The sequence below is a fragment of the Sinocyclocheilus grahami genome, unplaced genomic scaffold, assembly GCF_001515645.1.
Source record: "Sinocyclocheilus grahami isolate Dianchi unplaced genomic scaffold, SAMN03320097.WGS_v1.1 scaffold377.1, whole genome shotgun sequence".
Classification (NCBI taxonomy): domain Eukaryota; kingdom Metazoa; phylum Chordata; class Actinopteri; order Cypriniformes; family Cyprinidae; genus Sinocyclocheilus; species Sinocyclocheilus grahami.
This window is the reverse complement of record NW_015505556.1, coordinates 346,047-372,130: the sequence shown is the minus strand read 5'-3', so window position 1 is coordinate 372,130 and position 26,084 is coordinate 346,047. Positions and strand designations below refer to the sequence as shown.

Genomic DNA, 26,084 nt, shown 5'->3' with positions numbered 1-26,084 from the left:
CGTTGCTTGATCACTTGTTATTTGAAGGTGTTGTTTGTGACTCACTACCAACCTGCAGCAATTTTCACAAGTAAAGCGCTAATCAGATCTAGAGCCTCAGTTCCCAAATCAGTTTGTTTGTGTGGCGTGCACTGCGTGTGCCAGTCATGATTTTCTCAAATGAAATTTATTGACCTGAGTGGAACATAAACAACGGATAAAACTATACAAAATCAACAACACCACCTTGGCCATGGCACCATACGATTAGCACTAAATACAAATCACTACATAAAGTACTCTTTAGCTTTCACTTCTCTTAAAACACAGAAAATGGTAGTATAAAGTTACATTCAGCCAAATACTGTTACATATTTTGTGACAGACACACAAATGGCCGTTGAATTTAGATCGGTAAGTCATCATATATGCTGTCTATATATAAACCAATAAATAAAAACATTTACTAAAAACACTTCTGTACAGAAAAAACATGCACTATGTTCATTGAATTGGTCAAGGGGGGTCTGTAAACAGTTAGCAGGTTTTGGCAACATGCAGTGTGAACTCCAGGCCTCCAGCGCTTATTCCGGCATTGTGTTGCTAGGCGACAGGTTCCTCTGTTTGAAATACTGCGTGACCTGTTGCGGCAGCTCTGCCAATATGGATTTGGCTAAAGTTTCCTTCGGAGCCTGCAAGAACAACAAACACACGCAACAACATCATTGAGGATGCACACGTTGGCAGTGGCCACTTGTTAGATTGTTAAATCCACTTCCATGTAATAAAAACTAAGAAATGGCAGACACGTTCGCTTGCGCGGCGGTGAAAGTTGGCACCGTTTCCTTCCATATTCTCTCTAAGCTAAATTAATTTTAATTTCCTCTGAATGGAGCCCAAATGAGGGAGTGCTGCCCGTTCCCTCCTGCTGTTGAGGAAATCACGTGGCCCACAGACCACCCACTCGCACTCCTACTGAAGATTCTGTTTACATACGTGATCCAGGATTGGATTCACTTCAGAACAACAAGAAACTATTCAGAGGTCTGAGGCAACAGAAATATTGATTATATGCGTAAGCTAAAGCCTCTGGGTCAGTTCATCTGCATAATATTGAGAGTTTAATGCTGCTTGGGAAAGACTTTTTGACCTGGCACTGAAATTACCATTTTAAAAGCATTGCTTCATGTACCCTATGACAACACCCTTATATAACTGAAGCAGTGCAGAATCGAGAGAGGAAATCAGGATGAGAAACACTCACATTGCGAAAGTCCCTGAATGGGACAAACTGCACGATGTCTCGGACCGCCTCCTCTCCCGTGTAGGATCTGAGCGCGCTGCTGTCTCCGTCCAGAAACTCCATTGCGGTGAAGTCGGCGTTGCCCACCCCGATGATAATGATGGACATGGGCAGCTTGGCGGCTTGAACTATAGCGTGACGTGTCTCGTCCATGTCGCTGATCACGCCGTCAGTAATTATCAGCAGCGTGAAGTATTGCTGCAGAAGAGGAAAGAGAAACTATAACAGGAGTCTATGGAAGGTTATATCGCTTTATTACAGTGCTAAACTGTAATACACTAAATTTGGTGCTAAATTTTGGGGTTAAAACAAAGCAGAGGCTCAGAAAAATCCAATTAGAATTTTATATTTTCTGAGAAAATTGAGTTTGCCCATGTAAAACGCACCAACGCAATGCTAGGGTGCTCTGGGTAGTTGCTAGGGCATTGCTAAGATTATTAGGTAGTTGTTAGGGTGTTGTTTTACAATTGAGGTAGTTGCTAGGGTGTCTCTAAGGCATACTGAGTGGTTGCTAGGGCATTGCTATGCAGTTGCTAGAGTGTGTCTTGGGTTTAAGTTAGAGGCCTTAGATATGGAGTCTACAATGCTAGCGTGCTCTGGGTGGTTGCTGGGGCATTGCTGAAGTATTTGGTTGCCAGCGAGTTGCTAAGGTATTCTGGGAGCTTCCTAGAGGGTGGTGTCTAGGGCATGTCTATGTGGTTGCTAGGGTTTACTTTCCCAAGTCAGAAGAGCCATTTCTATGATTTTCTAGGCCTTAGATGTGGGGTCAACAATGTTAGGGTACTCTGGGTGGTTGTTAGGGTGTTGCTATGCAGTTACTAAAGCATTTGGTTTAGTTGCTAGGATGTTGCTCTTTTTATCGTCCACCTGGTGAAAATTGTACATATAATCACTTAGAAAAACACAAGCTCCACAATTTGACGTTTTGAAAAACCTCTAACCCTAATTATGAACAACAGTATTTAGCAAGCGCTGCTAATGACAGATATTTCATCTAGCTCCAAATCCGACAGTTTACTTGAGATACAAAGGCAGCGTGAAGGAAAATAAGACACAGTGATGTGCTGAATTTCTTGTTAAAGCAGCCACACCACCCTCCCCCCACACACAGCAGGCAGACAGACGGGGAGTGTGGAGGGATTTACGCTGTCACTTTCCCTTCCTCCTTCTCTCCGTGACAACTCCTGTCTGAGAGTAACACTTAGCATGGAGCGCTGCCTGTCTCTCCAGCCCTAATTCATAGACACCATACTTCAATACTTCCTCCAGGAGTCCAGCCCTACTGCTCACACGGAAAGAAGAAAGGATCTGCCACAGCAGAAATTAGACATAAGAACTGGGGCTTTAGAGGCTGGTACAAAAGCTAATTGGCCTTAAATTTAGCTGGTGATGTGACCTAAATAGGCAAATAGCAGAAGAAACTGTTCTTAATTTTTTCCACTCTGGTGAGATGAGACAGAAATCAAGTATTTACCACAGTATACACTCGTGGACAACTAATCTTTGAGTCAAGTGCCTCCTGACAGCGTTGCATAATGAAACACCATTCTAAAGTGTTCCCTCGCCTGCGCTACAAAAATATTTGATCACTTATGCACTTTTTAAGACTTTTATTAAAAGAAGGACCTGATTCAAATCTAGGCATTAAAATATTAGGATGGTCTCTTTTGACTTTTGACTTAGCAACTCTGAAGACCATAGCAATCACTTTTTTAAACAATTGGATGTACAATTTTCACCTGGTGAGCAATAAAATGGCAAAAAAAAACATTTACACAATCATTCAAAAGTTTGGGGTTGATAAGATTTTTTAATTGTTTTTGAAAGAAGTCTCTTATGCTCTTTTGTTTTCTATTTTAATATATTTTAAAATGTAATTTATTCCTGTGATGGCAAAGCTGAATTATCAGCAGTCATTACTACAGTCTTGAATGTCCCATGATCCTTTAGATATCATTCTAATATGCTGATTTGGTACTCAAACATTTCTTCTTATTATCAATTTAAAAAAAAAACATTTGTGTTGCTTAATATTTTTGTATAAACTGATAAATTTTTCAGGATTCTTTGAATAGAAAATTCAAAAGATTTTTTTGTAACTTTATAAATGTCTTCAGTATTGCTTTTGATAAATTGTATGTGTCCTCATTAAATAAAAATATTTATAAAACAAATTCTGAACCAATTTTGGAACAGTAGTGTATATAAAGAGAGACCCAAGTCATATCTAAAGATCAGAATATCATAGAAACTATTTTGAACACCCAGAGCCCCCTTGCAACCATGTAGCAATGACCCAGAGCATATTAGCATCATAGTGGCAATTTTTGCACAGGCAAGAACCACTCATCTTTTCTTGAAAGTGCCAAAAAAATGGATTATGCAAGAGATCACTGAAAATTATTATCAAAAAGGCAACAGAAACAGTGGACATTTATTTGGAACAGAAATAGACACAAAACAAGGCTGTGCCTTCTTCCCTTAGGTGTATTATGACCAAATGAACAGTACAGCATGCTTAACGGAACAAGGAACGAGGCTGTGCCCCCTGCCCTAACCGCCATACTGTATTGCTGAGTCACTGTGGGCAACACTTCCTGTAGGCACTGTGGTAACCTTCCTAAATATACACACTCAGAGCATAACAAAGTCACACAAGCTGTCTTATCACTTACCATCCAAATAACCAACATATAACAAACCCAAACCCGCAATATACTACAGGAAGCATGTTGAAAAACAACCATAATTCATTTGGATTTCCTAACCTTTACAAAGACACTGTTTGGACAGGCTTAAACGCTGTTAGTATCTGCTAGCTGCTGGGTTTCTTGCGGTACCTGCCCAGGGTCACTTACAGTGGACTGTGTATGACAGTGACCTCTTCCTCCCTGCTGTGCCCTCTGAAGTCTGGGCTTTTGAAGTGCTAACAGACAAGCTCATTAGCGGCTCATTATCCAGAGCTGAGGCACATATGATGCTAAACTGAATATTTACAGACACATAAAACTGATTGTTTACCTCATCAAGTGTTCTAGCACTAAATTCACACACCCATAATGCAGCTCTTATGAAACCACATTTCTTCATCTGAAAACCTTTCTCTGGGAGTTTCTTGTTCAGCTTCAAATGGTCTGTATAAATACATATAAAATATTCCCGGTGACCTCGTGGCCATTTAGTTGTACTGGAAACAAATAATGATTATGGCACACTTGAGGAGTTCACAAAAACCCTTCTGCTTTAAGAGAAGCTGTGAGCCTGCAGCACATCTTCCTCCTACTGCATTAAGGCTCTATTCTTCTCTATCTCTCTTCACTACCCATTTTTATCTTTTAGAGGTGACAGGGTGCAATTAGGGATAGAAAGCGCTCTATAGGCTCTCCTGAAGGAGGTTAAATAATAACTAGCTATTAAGTTTTCCTTCCAGGCCTAGTGTGTTTAGTTATGAAGTGTGAGTTCAGCACTGTGTTCAGCTCATGATCCGGCACCAGAGGAACTGCTTGCGCTCATCCAGGTTATAGTTTTGATTGACATGAAATTTTTAATGCGTACCAGGAGAGATTGAGCTATGTAAATTATGCATTCATTGCCTTTCATTGCTGTATTTTCAGTTATTTTAATCATTTAAGCAGCAGACTCAAATAAGGTGCTCAGTCAAATGTAATGTTTTACAAAACACATTTTGGATGAATTCCAAAAAAACATGTCCAGGTCTTAATTCGCCCCAAGCTTAAATGAGAAAAATAATTGATTTGCTGAAAGACAATGAAGCATTTTTTTAAGACAGTCAATTATTCCTCAAATTCTAAGTGTTCAGACACTATACTTTTTTTTTTTTAATATGTGTATTTTATAATTTACGCTAATACGCAGATAAAGTTTTTTTTTTTTTTTTTTCAGATAATGTATTTATTATTTATTTATATATAGTATTTTAAAATAGTTATTATATTAATATTCTAATATGAATATTACATAATTAAATTAAGTTATTATATAATTAATTTAATTGCATATATAATACACACACATATATTACATTATATCAAATGATCAAATTATAGATAATTTAATTATGTAATATTATTTTTTATTTAAATTCTTAAGTGTTTACTGTATATATCATGGTGCACATTATACATATTTGTTGTAGACTATTATATAATGATACATTAATCACAATGCAAAAATGCTCTTTATAAAAAAGAGGCTTAATTTTCTTTATGCACTATATCATTAATTTGGGCTGCAATATGACCTGGACATGTACTTAACAGGCTTCATGCAAGTCCCCTTTTAATTTGATATAATATCTAATTTCAACTTATTTAAAGATTTCAATTCAATGTAAAAAATGTTCTAATCAGACCAGGTCTTGCCAGTCGTCTGTATGATGACAGCACTGGCATTCTACTGTATGTAGCCTTGTTCCCTCGCAACCACAAAAAAAACTGTCGCTCCGTTCTCCTTCTCCTCTGAAGCTGGCCTTGCTGCTGGCCTGTACACAGAGCAGACCTGAGGGTGCAGCCTCATTAGTCATTAAACCCCAAGAACAACTGGGGGAAAAGAGAAAGCATTTGTTCGCTGAATCAATTTCTATAAATAGCTATAATTGAAAAGGGATTTTAATGGTTGTTTTCCACTGGGCTGATAATAAGAGCAGGAGAAATTGTGCGCACTGTGCTGTTCAAAGCCCCTCAGCAGACTTTGAACTAACAACCGGAGGCACATTTTGTGAGTGGCTTATGGACCAATTAAGCTCTGCTGAGCTAGGGTCAGTCCTGTCGTCTATTACAACAGCAAACAACCACACAGGCACACCCATCCTACACACACAACACCAGCCAGACTGATCATTGACTTCTCTTCCATCTGCATACACAACCTCTCTATCTATGCAAATGCAGAAAAATGTGTCATCTAAAGATGACACCATGATCCAACTTCCTACTGGAAACCAATAGTTCCAGTTCACTCAGGATCCATTTATGAACAGAGGCTGTCAAACTCATGAAAGCACATAAAACATACCATAAACGTAGTCCATGTGACTTGAATTTGGCATATCAGAAACAAAACTTGGGAGATTTGAGTGCTGAGATAGAGGGTTTGTGTTTCTAAATTTGTGTTCCTCCCACAAAGCTACTATAGCATCAAAAACTACAGCACATAAGTTATATACTGTAGATTTTTTATGGTAAAATAAATATATATTTTTTTTATATTTTATGGTACTCACCGCCCCCTTTATTTCACTGAATGCAAAAAACATCTAGTACATTCAGCTTAACTTCTCCTTTTGTGCTCCACAGAATAAAGAAAGTCATTATTTTGGAACGACATGAGGGGGAGTAAATGATGATGACAGAAGTTTTATTATTATTGTATGTCCTTCTCCTTGAATACAGTGAAGCCAACAGTCAGTTTAAATGTAATAGAAAGTGTCTGTGCTACAAATAAAGTGAGAGAAAATTAAAAGTATGTGAATGTAAAACATTTTACAAAGTCATAAATCAGTCTACAGTTGATTAGGTTAGCAATTAATTCAAAATTGCCAGCTTAGAATCAGCTAAAGCCAAGAGGCACTAACAGAGCCACAGTTGAGAGTGCTGAGTATTTCTTTAAAGCAAATTTTGCACACGCGAACAGGAAGTTAACAGAGTGAGCTAAACTTCACAAGTGGAAAGCTGCAGGAACACCCTGCCTGATGAAACACAGACACATCGTGCTATCACGGAAGAGAGTGAGCCCCGGTCTGTCTGCATGTGCTTCACTCAAATGTTGCACCTATCTAGGAAACCGAGGAGCTTTTACAGTTTCCACTCAGCGTCTGGGGGGGAACACAGAGTAATACTGTTCCTCTCTCAGTGGAGAGATTTGCGTAAAGTGGGTGTGGATCCACTCCAGTCTTTCCTCATAGTCTTACAGACCAAGTTGCCAAAAGTAATGAGATGTTATAAGACTAATAAGGCTTTTAAATGGAGACTTGCTATCTGGTATTGTGCTGAGACACACACACACCAGTCTGTAACTTGAGGACGAGCCTTTCTGTCCATTTAATGAGTGGCCACTAACTGTTAAACTGCTGAATAGTGACAGGAGGCAAAATGCATAAGACAGTCATTTGCATGTAAAACATTTAGCAGATGCTCTCATCCAGAGGGATTTCCAAAGTACCTCCGTGAAGTTGGCACCCCATAAAAAGAAATAATCACCAAAACTATGCCAAATGCATTTGTGCTGATTTGTGCCACAAAACCGAACGTTTGTGCTGGTTTGGTGTTTGAGATATTAAACATAATTTTTTTGACCGTGTGATGTCACTCTCCACCCCATGTTGCCCAAATTGCTCCAAATCAGCGCAGTTCGTTTGTGCTGTTAAAACAAACGCTCTATGTATTTTCCTTCCTTAGATATAACCTAAATGTTTTCGGGAGCTGTGACGTCACTCTCCACCCCAGTTCCTCTAAATTGCATAAAACCGGTGTCATTCGTTTGTGCTCGATTTGTGCTGTTGAAATGAACATTAAATATATTTCCCCTTCTTAGAAATAACAAACAGAATTCGAGGCAGTGACGTCACTCTCCACCCCATGCCGTCCAAATCTCTCCAAACTGGTGCCGTTCGTTTGTGCTCGATTTGTGCTGGTTTGTGCCGTTAAAACAAACCCCAAATATGACCGCTTCTTTTATATAACGAAAATAAACTTTTTACGAACAGTGACGTCAAGCTCCACCCCGTGCCGTCCAAATCTCTCCAAACCGGCGCCATTCGTTTGTGCCGTTAAAATAAACAGTGTAACCATGACCTCTTCTTAAATATAACGAAAACTTCACTCTCCACCCCATTGTTTTTTTTTTTTTTAATTGTTCGTGCTGCCTTAAAACTTTAAATTTAGTCAACTCAAATATCCAAGTTTTCACCAACTTCATATTTCAATTTGACTAAGCTTAAATTTCAAGGCAGCATTAAGTTGTAAAAGGTTTTTTTTTTTACAGTGAGTCTAAATCGTTCTAATTCATTTGTGCTAGAATATTGAACACTGTATTTATCCCCCTACAAAAAATAACAAATATATGCTAATTCAGGGTGCTCTCCTTGCCAAATTGCCCTAAAACGGTTCCGTTTGTTTGTGCTCATTTTGCGCCGTTAAAATGAACATTCCATTTATTTCTCCTCCGTAAGATTTTACAAATATCTGGAGGAAAAGTGATGTCACGCAAGCCACTCATCCAAATTCCTGTCTTCTATTGTTTGCAAATCTGCTGGTGTGTTTTTCTAAGTTTTATTGCCAGAGATTTCATCAAGCACCAAATCTAAAACTTTCTTTGTGTGTATAACAATGTTTGAAAATTTCTCTGCAGGCTATTGCAACTTATCACATGTCCGTGTTCTTGTTTGTTGCTTAACTAATCTCATTTGTTATTCAAAAAATTCTACATAGGACTAAATTAACTGGTTTATTCAAGTTACAAATATCACTGAATCAGCCTAAACGCAATAATTTATGACAAGGTATACCAACAAAACAATTTTATGTCAAGTTTACTTTGTACATTATCATTTCTATATAGCCGTAATTCAAAGCAAGTAGTAGTTTATGCCTTCAGCACAAATCAAGCACAAACGAACTGTGCTGATTTGGAGCGATTTTGGCAACATGGGGTGAAGAGTGACTTCACACAGTCAAAAAAATAATGTTTAATATCTCAAACACCAAACCAGCACAAACGTTTGTTTTTGCAGCACATATCAGCACAAACGTAGCACATGTTTGTTCCAGTCATGTTATGCCAAAATGGCATAGTTTTGGTGATTATTTCTTTTCATGGGTGCCAACTTCACAGAGGTTTCCAAAGTGCTTTAGCTTCACATGTGAGACTGCCATGGCCAACAGATGACAAGCGTTTCAGAGAGTTATCTGCTAAATCCATCAATTTATCAGTGTACAAGCTATCATACAATCTGTCGTACATTTATCGTACAAGCTAAATGTACTTCCGAAACAGGTTTGGCTTACAATCCCAAGCATTAGATTGCTCCAGATTATTAGATTAACCAGCTAGACTTCTTTCCTACTTTTCCTACAGAAAACCCATGATCCTCTTGAATGTTTTGACACTTACTGCTGCAGTGTCCTGTTGGAGGGCCTGGGTAGCGAAGCGGGCCACGTGGTTGATGATGGGGGAGAAGTTAGTTGGTCCATAGAAGCGGATGTGAGGCAGGCAGTTGGAATAAGCTTGAACGATCCCTTCCACACCTGCATGTACATAAAACACCATGATAGATACTAACTTAACTTTATCTGTGGATGCTACGGAAAATGTTTGTGAGCCTCACCTGAGCAAAAAGGGTTGGTGGGGTTAAAGTTGATTGCAAATTCATGGGATACCTGGAATACAAAGAGAGAAAAAAAACAACAATAACAAGTCAGTAGCTAAAAAAAAGACTACTACAATAATAAAAATAAAAATAATAATAATAAAAAAATAGGACTAATACATGTTTAATGTCACAATCAACAGCTGGAGTGCCCTTGATGGCCAGCTGGTGATTGTGACAGTTAATATATTTATGACACATACAGTACTACTGTTCAAAAGTTTGGGATCTGGTTTATGTCTTATTATCAATGTTGAAAACAGCTGTGCTACTTAATTTTTTGTAGAAACTGTGATAAATTTTTCCAGATTTCTTTGATTTATAGAAAGTCTGAACAGCATTTATTTATAAAAGAAATCCACCATGTTTTTACGGTCACGTTTGCTCTGTTTAATGCATCCTTGCTAAAGTATTAACTTCTTTTGGACTAGATACTATTGAACCGTAGTGTATATTTCATATATAAGTCACTGCAATTACTAACAGCACAAAGATGCCTTATTCACAAAACTCCACAAGTGCCATTTTCTGGCACAAGTGCTATTTTTCATGTTACGCTGTTATAGTTTAAGAGGTTTGTGTACAATTTCTATTGATCATAGCAGCAGTTATTCATCAATTGATAGAGAAGAACACTATAACTGGGCATAAATAACAAACAGCAGAGATAAGTGCTAAAACAAACACAATGCATGGAAATAAACAGCACTAAAGGCGGGTGCAGTTCTTTCCTTGTGAAATCCCCCCCTCAGATTTCCTTGTATTCACTCCAGTGCCATGGCAACGCAGATGGGATGACAGTTGCATAATCATTGGGATATGTGAGTATTATTGATTTTCTTTATCTGCCTCTTCTCTGTCTTGCACTTCAAATTCTCGTTTCCATTTCACACTTCCGAAAGCTTTAGCAGCCTTTTGCATTCAATTCCATTTGATTATTTCAAAGGACAACTAGCATGAGATGCACAAAATTAAACACAAAAATAAATTTACGTGGACACAAATGCACACACAGTTATGGACGCTTTTTCTCACCTTCCAGTCGGGTGGGAGTTGAGCCCCAAATCCAAGTGCAGGAAACATTTTGTCCCTGTGGACATGAAGTGTGAACAAGAAGGAGTGTGATTTTATCAGACAATGCTTTTGTGGCCATATGCAGACCTTTAAATTGTGTTTTTATTAAAAACACTGTAACATACGTGTCATAGTCTTGGATGATCTGGCCTACAGCCCAGATGGCGGACAGATATTCGTTGCTGCCCATTGGGTTGATATAATGCAGAGACGACGGCTCCCTGGGACTGCCATTGGACGCTGTGAAATCGATGCCAACCTGGAGAAACACACATTCACAATGTAATACTCTAATGCGTGCCAATTGGACTGGTGTATAAAAAAAATATAAGCAGCTGTTAGTACGATGTATTTCATAAGCTTTTCCCTCAGTTAGTGGGGCATCAAAGCTCATAGCTAAAGGCGATGTTGTTAACACCCAGGGAGGTTGTACCGTCAGATGTGCTCAAGCTGAGATCTGATAGCTCTGTCCTATGGCAGTCATGAACCAGGAAACATGTTCTCCGACTACATCCTTGCAACAAAACATGTTTACCAATGCAGGGGAGACCCTGTGTCTAACATTCACACTTGCTAGAGCACACCTAAACACTGGACAATCACTCCCCTGAGGCTGAAAACAGATTAATGATGGGAATGGAAAGGGAAGAGTGTGGAAATGATAGGACGAGGGGAATAGGAGGTGACAGAATGAGGGTGCCCTTTATTGTAGTCGTCCTCACATTGCCTGTCATGGCCTCCGGGTGACTGAGCTGTGAAGTTTAGCGCATGAGTATAAACTGAAGTGATGTCTACTCTATTTTCTCTGGTGTGGTTGTTACAACTGTTTCTTTGCGGGAGTATCTGTCTTGCAGTAGATAAATATGGAGTCATGGAATATACAATACGCCCTTCACACCATAGTAAAGAGAGAGTTCAGCTATAAATTTAAATTCTGTCATCATTTGCTGCCCTCTTTTTTAAACTTTTGTTCTTCAGTTGAACAAAAAAGGAGATATTTGGCTTTCCCCTCCACCATGGCACCATAAATGATGGCAGAATTTTCATTTTAGGTGTACTGTTTCTTTAAGAAGTACAGCTTAAAAGGAGACAACACAGCTGAAGATTAAAATTTTGGAAATCTTTTTTTAAATTTTTTATATATATATACATTTATATACTTTTTAACCACAAATGGTCGCACTAGCTCTGCGATTCGCATGCACGTCTTCACGCATTGCGTAATCACTTTGTAAAAGTCACACATGGTTAGCTCTTCGTCTCTGTATTTCGGTTCAAAAAGGTAGGGTAGGGTGAAAAACTCCATCTCATTTTCTCCTCCAACTTCAAAATCGTCCGACATCGTTGTTTTACTTTTTCTTGTAAAGGCAGTTTGACTTTCTTTGCACGTTCGCTTTGTAAACACTGGGTCATACTTCTGCCTACGTGAGGTCCAGCTAGATTACATAATGCGTGAGGTCCAGCTAGTCAGTGCAAGACAAGCATTTGTGGTTAAAAATTATATAAATTTGTATTTGTTTGAGAAAATGACCACTCGTTTCGCTAGATAAATTCCTTAAATAAAAAGGAAGTGAACTACTTCTTTAACAACTCACTGGAAGGCTGAGTGAGCTAACAAAACTCATATGGCTTCAGAAGTTCACTTCTAGGATACTTTTATGATTCATTTGCTTCCTTTTTGAAGCTTAAAATTACCAGTCCCTGTTTAATACAACTGAATGGAAAAGAGCATGGACAACAGTCTTCAAAATTTCTGTTGTGTGTTTTTGCAGAAGACAGAAAATCATACAGGTTTCTAACAAAAAAAATGAGTAAATAGAAAGTTATTTTTGGATGAACTAGCCTAATCCTTTAACAGATAGGAAAATATTTAAATATAATAATAATCTATACAGAAAAACTGCACTGGTGAAATCTGTATAGATTATTATTAAATCAGGGCTTATCATAATCTGCAGGGTAACAAACAAACATGCATCATAAGGTGCCCTCATGCAAACAAGATATCAAAATCACTTTCCTTTGTTCAGAGGCTCACACAGCTTCTCTTGCTTTCTCTCCCTCTCTCTTTTTTACATCCCTGTGTCTCTCTCTCTGTCTTTAGTTTCAAATGAGAGACATGGACCTCTACACTGCAGCACACTGTAACTATAGCAACCTGTGAATTTCACTCACTTTCTGTATCATTTCTTACCAATCACACTGGTGAAGGCAATTGAGTCACATAAAGGAACCATATATAGATCCTGCTCAACTGGACAGTGTACGGAAAGAAAGCTTTTAGAGTATCGGATTCAACAAATTTGACTTTAACCATCATTTGCGCTCAGCGATGTAAACCATCAAACAGACACTTCAAATCTGACACTTTACAACCCTCTTGATTGCATTCTGCCATTGTGGTTTTCAGCTAAAATTCTTCTCAGTGACAGAATATATTTTCAAAATCATCTGCATACAAATGATATTTTTTGCATTTTGCATGCATGAACCCCCCTCCCCTCAAATCACTGACAAAAAAAACAGACATTAAATTCCAGAGGTGACGTTATCATACTCACAGTAAACATGAGCTGACAGCCACCCAGAATGTAGTCCAGGAAAGAGTAGTCTCTCGTAATCTAACAAAGGAACGGCAAAAGCAAAACGTTTTATATTCACATATACAAAACACGTAACCACCCTTTCACATTCCCTTAAGCTAAAGGTTGTAAAAAAGCTGTTAATGTGAATTCAAATGGAGATTTAGTGAGAATAACTGAGTCATGTTCTGTTTTAATGCCTGAATCCATCAATAGAGGTGATTAAATGGTGACGGTGCAAGAGTGACAGGTGTTTTGTGCTGATATTAATACATGTTATTTAAAGAGGATTTAGCACTATTAAACTAATCTGTCCTTACAGCGAAGCCACAATTAAAGGCCTTTATTTGTAATATAAATTTAATTAAATAAGCTGGAACATGGAAGGTGCTTTAATGTGCAAGCAGAATGTATTTAATACTGCTTTTTTTGTTGCCTGTGAACAGCGAACGTGTCAACATTTTCATTCCCTTTTTTATTACCTTACCTTGCATGACTTCATTATTATGACCCCAGAGTTTTTGTAGCTCTTTTTCTTCTGTTTTTTAGGATTAATGCAATCAAACTCAACCTGTGAACAGAGAGCACTGTGTTATTGTCCACTTTAATTAATTGTATATTTATTATAATCAATAATAAGCTCAATTCGTTTACAACATGGCACTATATACATCATATCTCCTAGCTAAGGCTGTGCAAAAGAATGTCAGTACCTGAAAGGAGCAAAAGGGCATTTATTAGTACACTAACTCTTTCTCCAGGAGAACATTTACACATGCTCTTCCTAAGTGTGACTGGTGACACACGATGCTTGTTCTGGTAAACAAGGCAGGGGTAAAATAAGAGGGATTTGCATCTCAGAAGAACCAGTTCCTCTCTCTGTTTCTCCCTCCCACCTCTTTTCTCCTCTCTGTCTCTCCCTCTCTCACTCACTAATTCTCAGCTTCATTATGCCAGCTAATGAGGCATAGCTAGTACTCACATAGTATTCTGGCGCAAGAGTGGCAGGCATTAGTGTGAGCTAGGGCTGTGCGAAGAAAAATGCGATATGCGATAACTCATTAAATAATGCGATATTCGATATGCTATACGATATTGCTTAAAGTGCCACATGCTCAGATGAAACAGTTTTACTCAGCTGTTGCTGAGTCAGTTCTGTGAACTTCTATAACTATCTTGTGTCATATATATATGGTTATTTGTATGTATGTATGTATCAAGGGTTCCTGTAAAACCACAACAAATTCCTTGTGTTTGCACACACTTAAGTGGTGAATAAAGCTCATTCTGAATCTGATTCTAATAAGAAAGCACCCCTACAACAACTTCTGAAAGTGAACGGTATGCGTTTTACCCGAGCATTACATAAAAATGTCATTTTAACATTAGTGTAATCATTTTAACATGAGTTTAGGAACTGAATAATAAAAAGGAAAAATAAAACACTGCTTAGTATTTACTGTTTGAATTCAATATGCACGGATTCTTATTTAAGCTACAAAAGTTATTTAGGTAAGAGCAGTGAGTGATTTTCTCTTTGCCTTTGGTTTATGGCCCCAAATATTGCAAGCTGTAGCGATATGCATATTGCAATATGTACATTTGCGGTATTTCGATAATTTCAATATATTGCACAGCCCTAGTGTGAGCCAAGCTTTACTTCACGCATTTAGTTCCTACATTCTGGAAATTATGAATCTCTACAGTGTTCATTGAAGGCAAGCCCACCTCCACTCCGTTCTGTGCTTCACTCATCTTGTTAACAGTGGTCTGAAACTCGCCGATGAAGTCATGGCCTCCGTCATTGTCGTAATCGTAGCACAGCACCTGTGACATCACACGTTTACTGCGACTACTGACATGTATGAACATGTTAAAGGAAATGGATGCTGATCAAATTTGACAGAATTAATTCTGGGTCATCAGGATGAGATGACATATGAGCAAAAGAAAAATCAAAACTGCTTAGTAGTTCTTTGAATTGGTGAATGATGGGATAAAGTAATTATATAGTTTTTGTTTAGCATGAAAGAGTTTGAATCTGGTCCAAATATATAGTTTTGTTTTTTTTTACAAACCAAGCAAATTTTCAACTGACCAGCAAGTGATCACCATGATTTTTTTGTTGTATGAAAAAGAGCATCAGAGTGACAGAATTTTAAAACAAATGGCCTTTAGAAGCTGCAACCTGATTGGACGTAATGCATTTGGATGCATGCTACCATTCTTCAAAAATCATCCTAATATGTAAACATTTCTGATTATTATCAATGTTGAAAACAGTTGTGCTGCTAAATATTTTTGTAGAAACCATTATACTGATATTTTTTCAGCATAGAAGATTCAAAAGAACATAATTTATTTTAAATAAAAAAAATTGTAGCATTTTAAATGTCTTTAAATGATCAATTTGATGTATTCTTGTTCAATAAAAGTATTCCTATCTTTATTAAAAATCTTATTTTGAATGGTATTGAAATTGCATGTTTTCTGCTAAAGACAAATAGCTTTTTTCACCTAAAATAATCTAATTTCTAAAGCTAAAAATCGTTTTTTTTAAAAGCTTTATTTCATGAATATATTTTCATTTTAATATATTAAATGTTATATTAAATAACCTAGACAAATATTCACACACTGGTAATATCCACACACATAGACTAGATAAAGACACAAAATATAGAGGCACACCTTGATGTTTCTGTCCACATCTCCATTACAAAGTGAGATTAGAGGCACTGTGAAAGGTTTCCATACAGGATCCAAAGTGTTCTTAATTACCTGAAGTCAAACACACAAATGGCTATTATTCTCTTCCTGGCCTCATTAAATGGATGAATACAGTCTGAAACACAAGCTTAACATCTGATAAAACTGTAGGAACAAAAGTGAACTTAAATGAGAATATCAGCAACATAGTTTCTATTTAGCATCTCACCTCTGTTCTGTGAACCATCATCCATTTCCCATCATCCCCTTGTTTGTGGAATTCTAAATAGGGATCTGATTTACCGAAAAAGTCCTGAAAACCAGCCACAAAAAAAACATCATCATCCTCTATCACCGAGCGCTTTTTTAAAGCACTTGAATGGTTTTCACAACCTCTTAACTGACTTTTTTATCCAGCTTCCTCCCACACATGGTTAGGGTGATTATTCTGTTGTCTGATAACTCCTGGGCTGTTATCTAGACCAAACGGAGCATATTATGATGCTCTGGTACAAATTCCATCAATGCATATATGCAATATAGTGTATTATGTGGTGTCTTACTGTGATGGCCCCCTTCCCTGCTGGCTTGCCATTAGCCAGAATCAGTGGTCGATGTAGCTTCTTATTTGACACAATCTAAAACAGAACAGATGGCCTGATAAACGCACAAGAAGAGGCAATACAGAGAGCTAATTTATCATAACTAAGATCATAAAAGCTTATGTTAATTACTCAAGATTATCTCATTACAGTGGTGTGAAACAGCATATAGCAAACTGATCAGGAAGTAGGTAAAATATGAAAGTGTTACCATACCACTCCCAGTGTGCACGTGAATTCACCCAAAAAGTCGTGTTCGTAAAGCTGGGAGCTGCATTTGTCCTCATCAAACATGGCAAACTTTAGCTTCTGGACCTCCTCAAAGTGATAATCCACTTGGAATTTTACACCAAATACTGGATTCAGATTGTTCACGGCAGTCTCTGTTCGAGCCAGCTGTAATGAAATGTCTTTCAGTAGTGTAATATAAAGTATAAAAATAACTTTTGCAAATTAGGTGAAAAGTGAAATACTAAAAGTTAAGATAAAAGATAGCCCCAATTTATCAAGCTGACAAATTAATTTACCAATATTCTCAGGTCACACCTCTCCGTAAAATCAAATCAAGAGTAAATAAATCTGAAATAATTTTTTTTAAGAAAAATCATGATTCTTTGGCATTGTAGCATTATTTTTATGGCACAAAATAAAAATTCTAGACTTTTGGTTAAACACCATACTGAATTGAATGCGGATGAAAACGAGGCTGTCAGGGATAGACTTGCAGTCTTTAACATGGCATCTATTGTATAAAGGTCCAACGCCACATAATTTTTGCAAACTTTTAAAACAGTTTTTTTTTTTTTGGCACTCAACAATCGGTATGTTCTTGAGTACAATCCACTGAATGCAATATATTTTTATACCTCCTAGCCTCATTTTCATTCCTGCCAAAATTTAAATATGCCACCACCCTGATTAAGACTGTAATCATTTGTAAAGTTTTTTTTTTTGTGTGTCATTTTGTAATCTGTTATTTCTATTACTCAAAATTTTCTTATTACTGTAATAAAGTAATAAAATATTAGTGCAATAAAAAAATGAAAAAAGCATAACTTCAAGGTATCCCAAATTAAAGGCAGCACAATAGTAAATATTTATATACAAAAATATTCATATTTAATGCATTATTAATAATTACAGTAATAAGATTATTTTGCATTACTCACAATCAGTACCATACTGGTGTAACAATCATAAGAACATTAATAACAGCTTGGGTAGAATCTTTGTTTATTATTTTTGTAAATCTGTATGTAAATCTATTCATTTATTATTAGCGTTCTTATTTCCTAAACACATCATGTTCTAAAATGCATTTAACCATGCATTTTTATAGTACAAACACATTCCTTTGTTTGTCCCTTGGTGTTTCCATGGATACAGTGTGCTGTGGAAGAGTGATTTCATGTGCTGGCTTGCCCTACTGACCAGCAGCACTAGTCTGTGATGGCTGGAGCACTGAGGGCACAGTCCCATAGAGACTGTACAGACACACGTGTGCTCGCACTGCAACCTATTTTGATCCTCGGTTAATTTTTTTATTCAGCGTATGAAGAGATTAAAACCTGTCTTCCTCTGATTTTGCTTCCTACATGCCGGCTATTTCAGCTTTCTATGCTTCCAACTTGTGCTCATGTCCCCATAGATATCTCTACATGTCTGTTTTGTTACAATCCCAATTCCATCTTCTTTTCTTTCATATTCACATGTCAGTCTGCTTTCTATCTCTAACTATCAGCAGATTTTATTAAAGGTTAACCTGTGTTATCCACAATAAATCTGTGGAGGTAAGGTGGAAAGTGAACACTTTTTATCACTTCTTACCTCCACCCAGTTGCCATCCACATCATGGAGAAGAACACAGAAGGGGTCAGATTTGGATGCCACGTCGCGGTCTAGCAGGTTGGAGCCACAGACGGAGAGCTCTACCTTTGTGATGCAGTGCTGGGGCCCAATGGCAGGACCCACGTCGGGGCCCGAGGCCAGAGTATCGGCCATGGAGATGGGAGTACCTCGTCTCCCACACCCTGGGTGCAACAAAAGAGCATTTCTCTACTCAGTATAATTTATTATATACTCATTTGCAAAGTATCATTCATTCAGAAAAAACAAAATCTAATTTGAACCTGTAATAAACAGAACATTTTGAAAATATTAAAGGGGTCATGATTCAAATTCCCATGATCTTTTAATATGTGACCCTGGACCACAAAACGCAAGTCGCAAGTTGCATGGGTATATTTGTAGCAATAGCCAACAATACATTGTATGGGTCAAAATTATCGATTTTTCTTTTATACCAAAAATCATTAGAATATTAAGTTAAAATCATGTTCCATGAAGATATTTTGTAACTTTCCTACTGTAAATATATCAAAACTTAAATTTTGATTAGTAATATGCATTGCTAAGAACTTCATTTGGACAACTTTAAAGGCAATATTCTCAATATTTTGATTTTTTAAACCCGCAGATTCCAGGTTTTCAAATAGTTTTGTGGTCCAGGGTCACATATATATAAGAGGTCATTGTGCTATAAAAACATTCTGTAAGTTTCAAATCTCATAACTTTTGCACACTGAGTCCGAAACTCTTGTCCAAAATTTTCGCAAGTTAAAAAATAAATACGACCTCACGTTGTGTCAATCACGTTTATACACTGCCTCTGAACCTTTCGTTTGTCATAAAAAAAATTTGAACCCGGTTCGATTTTCTGTGTTTTTGCATCCGTAGCAAGCATTTTGATAGGAAAGGATGACGGATACAAAAAAACGAAAGAAAAAAAAAAACGCCTACGAAAATTTCAGACTTTGTATGCAAGGTCCTTTAGTTTAAAAACAGCTTATATTTAAGCCAATCTGCCAGAATGACAGGTTATGGAATGTGCCACTTTATGACGTAATAGTGTGGCTAAACACCACCTCCGCAGAAGAAGATCAATGCCTGCTTCTACATCACTGCCTGTTTAGCACCGCCCACCGATTCGCGCACTTAGTAGGCAAATAACAAGAGCATCAAACGCAGGTCTATGCAGAAACAAAACGATAAACTTTATTTGATTAACTTTATTTGTAATAACTGCCAGACCACATCAGTAAGAACTTGGTCCTATGTTCACTTTATTTGACCACGGATTCATTTATAAACAAAGCACAATTCAACAAGGGATTTTCAGAAATATTAAAACTAAAAGACGATGTTGTGCCGTCTATATTTGATCCGACAGTAATGTCGCAGGCAGCACACAAGTGTGAGTAATTGTTTTTATTACGAGATCACTTTGTCTATAACTGATTGTTTGATATGAGTATTTATGCATTTTTTTACCTAAATCACTGCAGCATCCAACTGTGAAGGACGTAAGCTGTCACACATACACAGCTGTTTGCCAATCATAGCAGTGGGCATTTACTTCCGAGTCTACAATCCGCCACACCTATTCAAACTGTTCTCATCGTTCTGATGAGGGGGGTTAAAAACAGGACAGAAAATGGCCTATTACTTCTAAGGCCCAATCTCAATTCTACCCCTTAGCCCTTCCCCTTTCCCTTACCCCTCCATTTCGCGCGTTCACGTGAAGGGGTAGGGGTGTCTCAATTCTCTTTTGGTTGGAGGGGTAGGGGTAAGGGGAAGGGCCAGACAGCCCTTCAAACGAAGATTTTTCGGGACCACACTTCAAACGAAGGGGCATGAATTATCTCAGCGTAAACCGGCTTCAGGGGCAACATGGCTGCCCGAGCGAACAAAAAGACACTTAAATGTAAGCATTTTTGGCATTAATAAAGATTTGAATGAAAAGTAATCATTTGTTTTATGTTACATTCAATCGTGAGTTCATATTTTGAGTCATGTTACTCAAAGAAATGTTTGCAAAAAATCGCTAATATTTGCTAACTAACGTCATATCATTATAGACTGCACGATAGTGCCACAACATATTTTCATGTCTGATCAGGGCGATAACCACCATAGACACTGAGGGGGCTAGTCCCCCAAATAATTAGAAATCGCTAAACCCTTTTATCAAATATTGCCAATTCGAGAGAGAGAGATTAAAGTTGTGTGTATGCGCGTCTGTGCGTTTCTCTTTTTAGAGTGAGTTTACTTCAAAAACAGCGATTTTATCCTCTCGTTGCTGGAAAATATAATTTAGCGATTCAGTATTTAAACTGTTATTAATAAAAGTCGTGGGGCAGCGTTGACAAGTTTCTTTTCTCCTGGATGTGTGAGCTGCGCGATCTCCGATATGTGTGTGTGTGTGTGTGTGTGTGTGTGTCAGTAATCAGCGCATTAATATAGAACGGTAATTAAAGGCTCTAATGCACACCAGCACACCAGTATAGGTGTGTGTATTGTAGGAGCTAGACGACGTATGATGGCATTGTAGTGGTGTCCCAATTCTTAGGGGAATATTTTCACCCCTACCGCTTGGCACTCTGTTTCAAGGGACATGGGGAAGGGGTAGGCGGAGGGGTAGGGGAAGGGGTATTAAATAGAATTGGGATTGGGCCTAAATTAGGATGTTTTTTAATGTAAAAATCTTGATAACATTAAAAGTGGACCTCAGAGAACAGTGCAAAATAATAAAAAGGCAGTTCATGATCTTTTTAAATCAAAGACGTAATATGACATAAAATTATTAAGTATTTTAATATTACTTTAAATAATATTAATTTAATTATATGATATTGATATTCAGAATTTTTTTGATTTCTAAGACACTAAAATAAGCACATTTATAATGCTGAGCATGTTAATTGCTTTTTCATAAAAGGTCAGGTCTTCCCACCAGGGTAAACAATTTTAAAATAATTTTTTCCCCTCAAATTGTTATTTTGCTACTATAATTTTAATGCAAAACTGAAGCATTTTCACCAATGGTCTCAGACCTGTGGACCCCATTGTATGTCTTAATGTCTAATTCTTTTAAGTAGCATTATCCCAACAATATTAACCCTACAAAACCTACTGTATCATATTTGACACACATTTCTAAGGCCTCTAAATTACTAACATGTAACAAAATTGTAAAGAAATGAATTACACATCATTGTTTGACCTTTTCTCACAAAAATGACTTGCCCACATGTCTGAGACAGGGATGCTTGGGTTCATGGTCCCCTGACAAACAACTCCTCAGAAACACTGAACATGAAAACCCCCTATGATTTCCACACGCATCAGTGCCCACAGACACGCACACACAGAACACGAGCGTCACACCAGGACATGAGGAATACAGCGAGGGCTCTTGTTGCTTAGATACTGATGTACCACTGTCTCTTTCTGTGTTAATGTCACAAACCACAATTAGGCTGTGACCACCATAGACAAAGCATGATGAAAAATGACTTCACAATCATGTTACATAGAATCCCAGTACATCAACGTTAGCACAACTTCTCATGTTAACAAGAGGAAGTTGATCCGATTAAGAACTGTATATAATTTCCAGTGGTGCTGATGTCAAATTGTCAACTTAAAAAATAATAATAAATCGGGTTTACAGTGAGGTACTTACTGTACAATGGAAGTAAATAGGGTAAATTCTTAAACACTAAAATACATATATATACACAATAACAAACAATAAATATGATCACTTAGGTTATTTACACAAGATCACTTGTGTAAATATGATTTTAGTGTGGTAAAATTGCTTACTAACCTATTCTCTGTAAAGTTATACTAATTTTTACTTTGACATCTTTGACATGGCATCACAAAGCCGTAAAACTCTAAAATGACTGTAAAAATGGTGATTTAAACCTAAAAACTTAAATAATACACAAATTTTCACAGGAGAATTAAAGTCTGTGTTTTTCTAAATTTAGATTTACATTTCAGCTTTTAAGACCTACAAAATTGTACTGCATATTTACATTGTAAATGTCTCACTGTAACCTCAACGCTTGATTTTGAGAAAATGAGGGCCTGTGTTTTTTTGACAAGCTTGTTACATTAAATTATAAACAACAGAAACTTTTCCTGATCAGTTAGGAAATGAGATGAAAACTCACCTGAATTTCCATCCCAAAACGGCATCTTTGTAACCTCTAGGGTTGTTCGGATTCTAAATGAACTCTGTATTTAAATTAGCATTATATAGTGCGGTGCTGGTAACCATTCCCAGAATAATGACATGTTCCACATGACTGTGATGTCATGGAAAACGGGATACACAGTCTCAACAGTGTGCGCTTAAATCTCACTTAAGAAAGCGCACACCCAGATGAGACACGTGTAATTCATGCAATGTCAAAAAACACTCCACAAATGAGTAATCCTCCACCTAACCTGGCATCCTAGTTTAACTATTGTTGTCTGGGAATAATGTCCATAAAATCATTCAGCGTCTTATCCCGCCCCTTTTAAGGTCCAAATGGCAACACGTTGCCTTAACCTAAGTGATCATCAACTCAACACTTCATTACTTATCTCCCAGGTTCAGTGCCAGATAGCACACAGCTAGACATTAGAGTGGAAAACAAGTGTAAGGCTGTAATCAAACATGGAGTAAATTGTTATGATTTTATTAACCATTTAAATTAAAGTATTGCTAAAGTATAATCATAAAGAACAATGCAGACTGTAGTCATAAAAAATTGCAACCATATTTCATTGTTGTGCCATGAAAAACTATCCATACTATCTGATATGTATATATGCATATAAATAGTTATATTATATTACATTATATTATATTGTATTATCATGAGGGACAACATGACATCCAATATTTCAACTCTTGTCTTGACCATGTACTGTAAGTAAATGCAGTTTCATACAAAATGCACAATATCTAAAAAGTATGTGACAATTATTTACAAAGAACTGTTTACATGGAAAAATATTGTCCATTATATAGACACTCAAAAAATGTTTCCCTATGGAATAATTCATAGAAATATTTGAAGAAAATATGAGCTTCACTTCTGCCTAGCCACATAGATTCCACATACACTTTAGTTTGTTTTTGTGAACTGAGGTGCTAATCGCAAGTTTAACTTGTATTAAACCCTGAACATTCCCTTAAAGGAAAAAAAGATGTTACCTATAGGTCATTTGCAATACTCCTAAATAACTGTGATTTTATCTGATTTCCTGTATTTGAGTGCCAACCCTCCAGACATGGAACATAAACTACCAAAAATCAAACATCTAGAGACTTTCCATTTAAGGGAGTTTAACAATTACAACATAATTACATAATTTCCCTATCATACTGTTGTGCATTATCTTCATGGTACAATAGGATTAAACAGTGCAAACTAGCAGCAAAGAGGAAGATCTAAAGTACCTGATATCAATTTGCACTTTCATTTGCTCTTTAATCTCAATAGGTGCAGTAAATAATCTCTTATTAATACTGACAGTAAGTTTGCTTTTTGTGATTAATTTGTTTACTAAAACTCTGGGTTAGCTAAATTAGCTATAGGTTACATGTTCTAATATTTTTGAAAATGTCAACATTGTGGGCTCAAAGACCATTATTCAAGCATCTATGTGAGTTGAGTTAGTGCTGCAGTTTAAGCATCACCTTTCTTTGTAATATCTATCTACACTTAAATATTACAAAGCGCAACATCCTGTTGACTCTATGATAAGGTGTTGAGCCATACAGTGTCGAAAAAAGTTTATAATGACTAACTGTAAAACAACATGAATGGAAGTTGTGGCAGTCTACATGCAGTTAAAAATTATCCAACTTGTAAAAAAGCAAGTGGGTCAATGAAGTGGCACTCTTTTTTGCCTTGATCTATTAAGTTAGAATTAAAATGCAGTCATGCAAAGAAAAACTTCCACACATCTCTTCTATGATGAGCATGTTTTCAATTTCTGAATTCAAACTCACATTGATATTTTTTTGTTGAGCATGAAGTCAAAAATGTCTAGGCAGTGTACGTTTTCAGAAATCTGGAAAAAACAACAACTCAGTGCTATGGTTAGTTTTTATTATTTCTTTAAAACAAACAGCCAAGAAAGTTTTTTTTATTTTAAATATGATTAGTGTTTTAAATATACACATACACCAACATGTCTTCAAGGTGCAAGGAAAGTGGTAGCCTATTTTATACTCGGTTACACCACTTGACAGGTTTTAATTCATTAAATCTATATTTTTTTACATACATGTATAGATGTTTCCAAAACATTTATGTACCCAACAGGAATAAGAGTGAATTCAGGTAAGGCGACTTCTTGACATTGGAATGGTCCTTTTTACCTGAATTCATCCTTCAAAGATGACATTTCTAAGAAATGCACGTATGGCAACTGTATTCATAAAATATTTTTAATTTTAATCATCTTAGACACGATTATGTGACGCAATTAACTTAAAACGTTCAGAGGTCTCGTTTGTTGTTGTGATGCTTTGAATAACGCATAATTATTTTAGGCTTTTTTTTTTTTTGGCTTCTCAGGTTGTTGTTTTCTTAATCGTGCACACCGGAACTCTTTATGTTCATTGTTACTTCCTTTCAGAAGTGAACATGTAACAAACCCTGCGTGTTTGTGAATGGGAATGATTACTTCATAAAGTCACTGTATAACTCAATAATAACTCACCTCTCGAAGCTCTCGCGCAATACGCAGCCTACTTTTCCTCAGCGTCTCCTTCTGTGGTAGTTTCTAGTGCTGGTGGCAGAAACTCTGCGTTTCGAAAAGATTATGGGTTGTCTGAATTATCCAGCAAAAAAGGTGTAAATGTAATGTATTGGCGGTTTAAGAAGAAAGCGCTTCGCTGTGGTTAAAGCGCGTGCAGACTCGAGAGCCGTGCGCTCAGTGGCCAACAGTTGAGTTGTGTGTAGTTTTCACATCTCTGAACTCCGCCCGTGTCCACATCTGTCATTATTATGAGCTAGTCTCTTCTGAGCTATGCCACAATCGAAAAGAGCTTGAAAAGAAAGAGAAGAAAAGGAATGAAAGTAACACGCTTGAGTTTTATACGTTTATATATCTTGGTGTATTTTTGCTGAAGAGCACGGAACGCGCACGCATTGTTCTGAAGAACTTCTGAGGGAAAATATGTTATAGGTAATTAAATCAAATATATGCATTGTCTACTGTTTCATGCCAGCTAATTTAACTAATTTTAAATGTATTTTTAATGTGTAGGGGGCTCTTTGATATACGCTTTGAATGGATGTGCTCTTCATCATCATTGTTGACCGATATAAAATGGGCGTATGGACATAAGTTGTGTTTTTCTTTTTCTTGATTATGTTGTACATCATAGTTACGGGAATGTGTGATTTAATCCAAGTGAACAGTTCTTCCTGATAAAACACAGCAGTCCACAGCCTTACAAGATTGACCGTGTTGCTTTAGTGCCATCTAGCAGAAATACTGCACCGTGCAAGTGTTTGAAAAAAAGGGCCCATTTTTTAAATATTTTCCCTTACAAATAACAGACTACCACAATCTGCCTGCCATTTTGAAAT

General features: G+C 37.0%; 1 protein-coding gene across 1 annotated transcript; it reads right to left on the bottom strand.

Moving 5' to 3' along the window:
* Positions 1-157: 157 nt before the first annotated feature.
* Positions 158-25,556, bottom strand: cpne2 (copine II). The gene is made up of 16 exons (XM_016230796.1): positions 25,210-25,556; positions 18,463-18,665; positions 16,852-17,031; positions 16,597-16,671; positions 16,439-16,510; positions 16,263-16,346; positions 16,016-16,105; positions 15,053-15,151; positions 13,812-13,895; positions 13,304-13,363; positions 10,868-11,001; positions 10,704-10,758; positions 9,627-9,678; positions 9,413-9,546; positions 1,244-1,480; positions 158-671 (listed from the first exon to the last, which is right to left on the bottom strand). The coding sequence occupies exons 2-16, from the start codon at positions 18,634-18,636 to the stop codon at positions 564-566; spliced, it is 1,638 nt and encodes a 545-aa protein (XP_016086282.1). The 5' UTR covers positions 18,637-18,665; positions 25,210-25,556; the 3' UTR covers positions 158-563.
* Between the last annotated feature and the right edge of the window lie 528 nt (positions 25,557-26,084).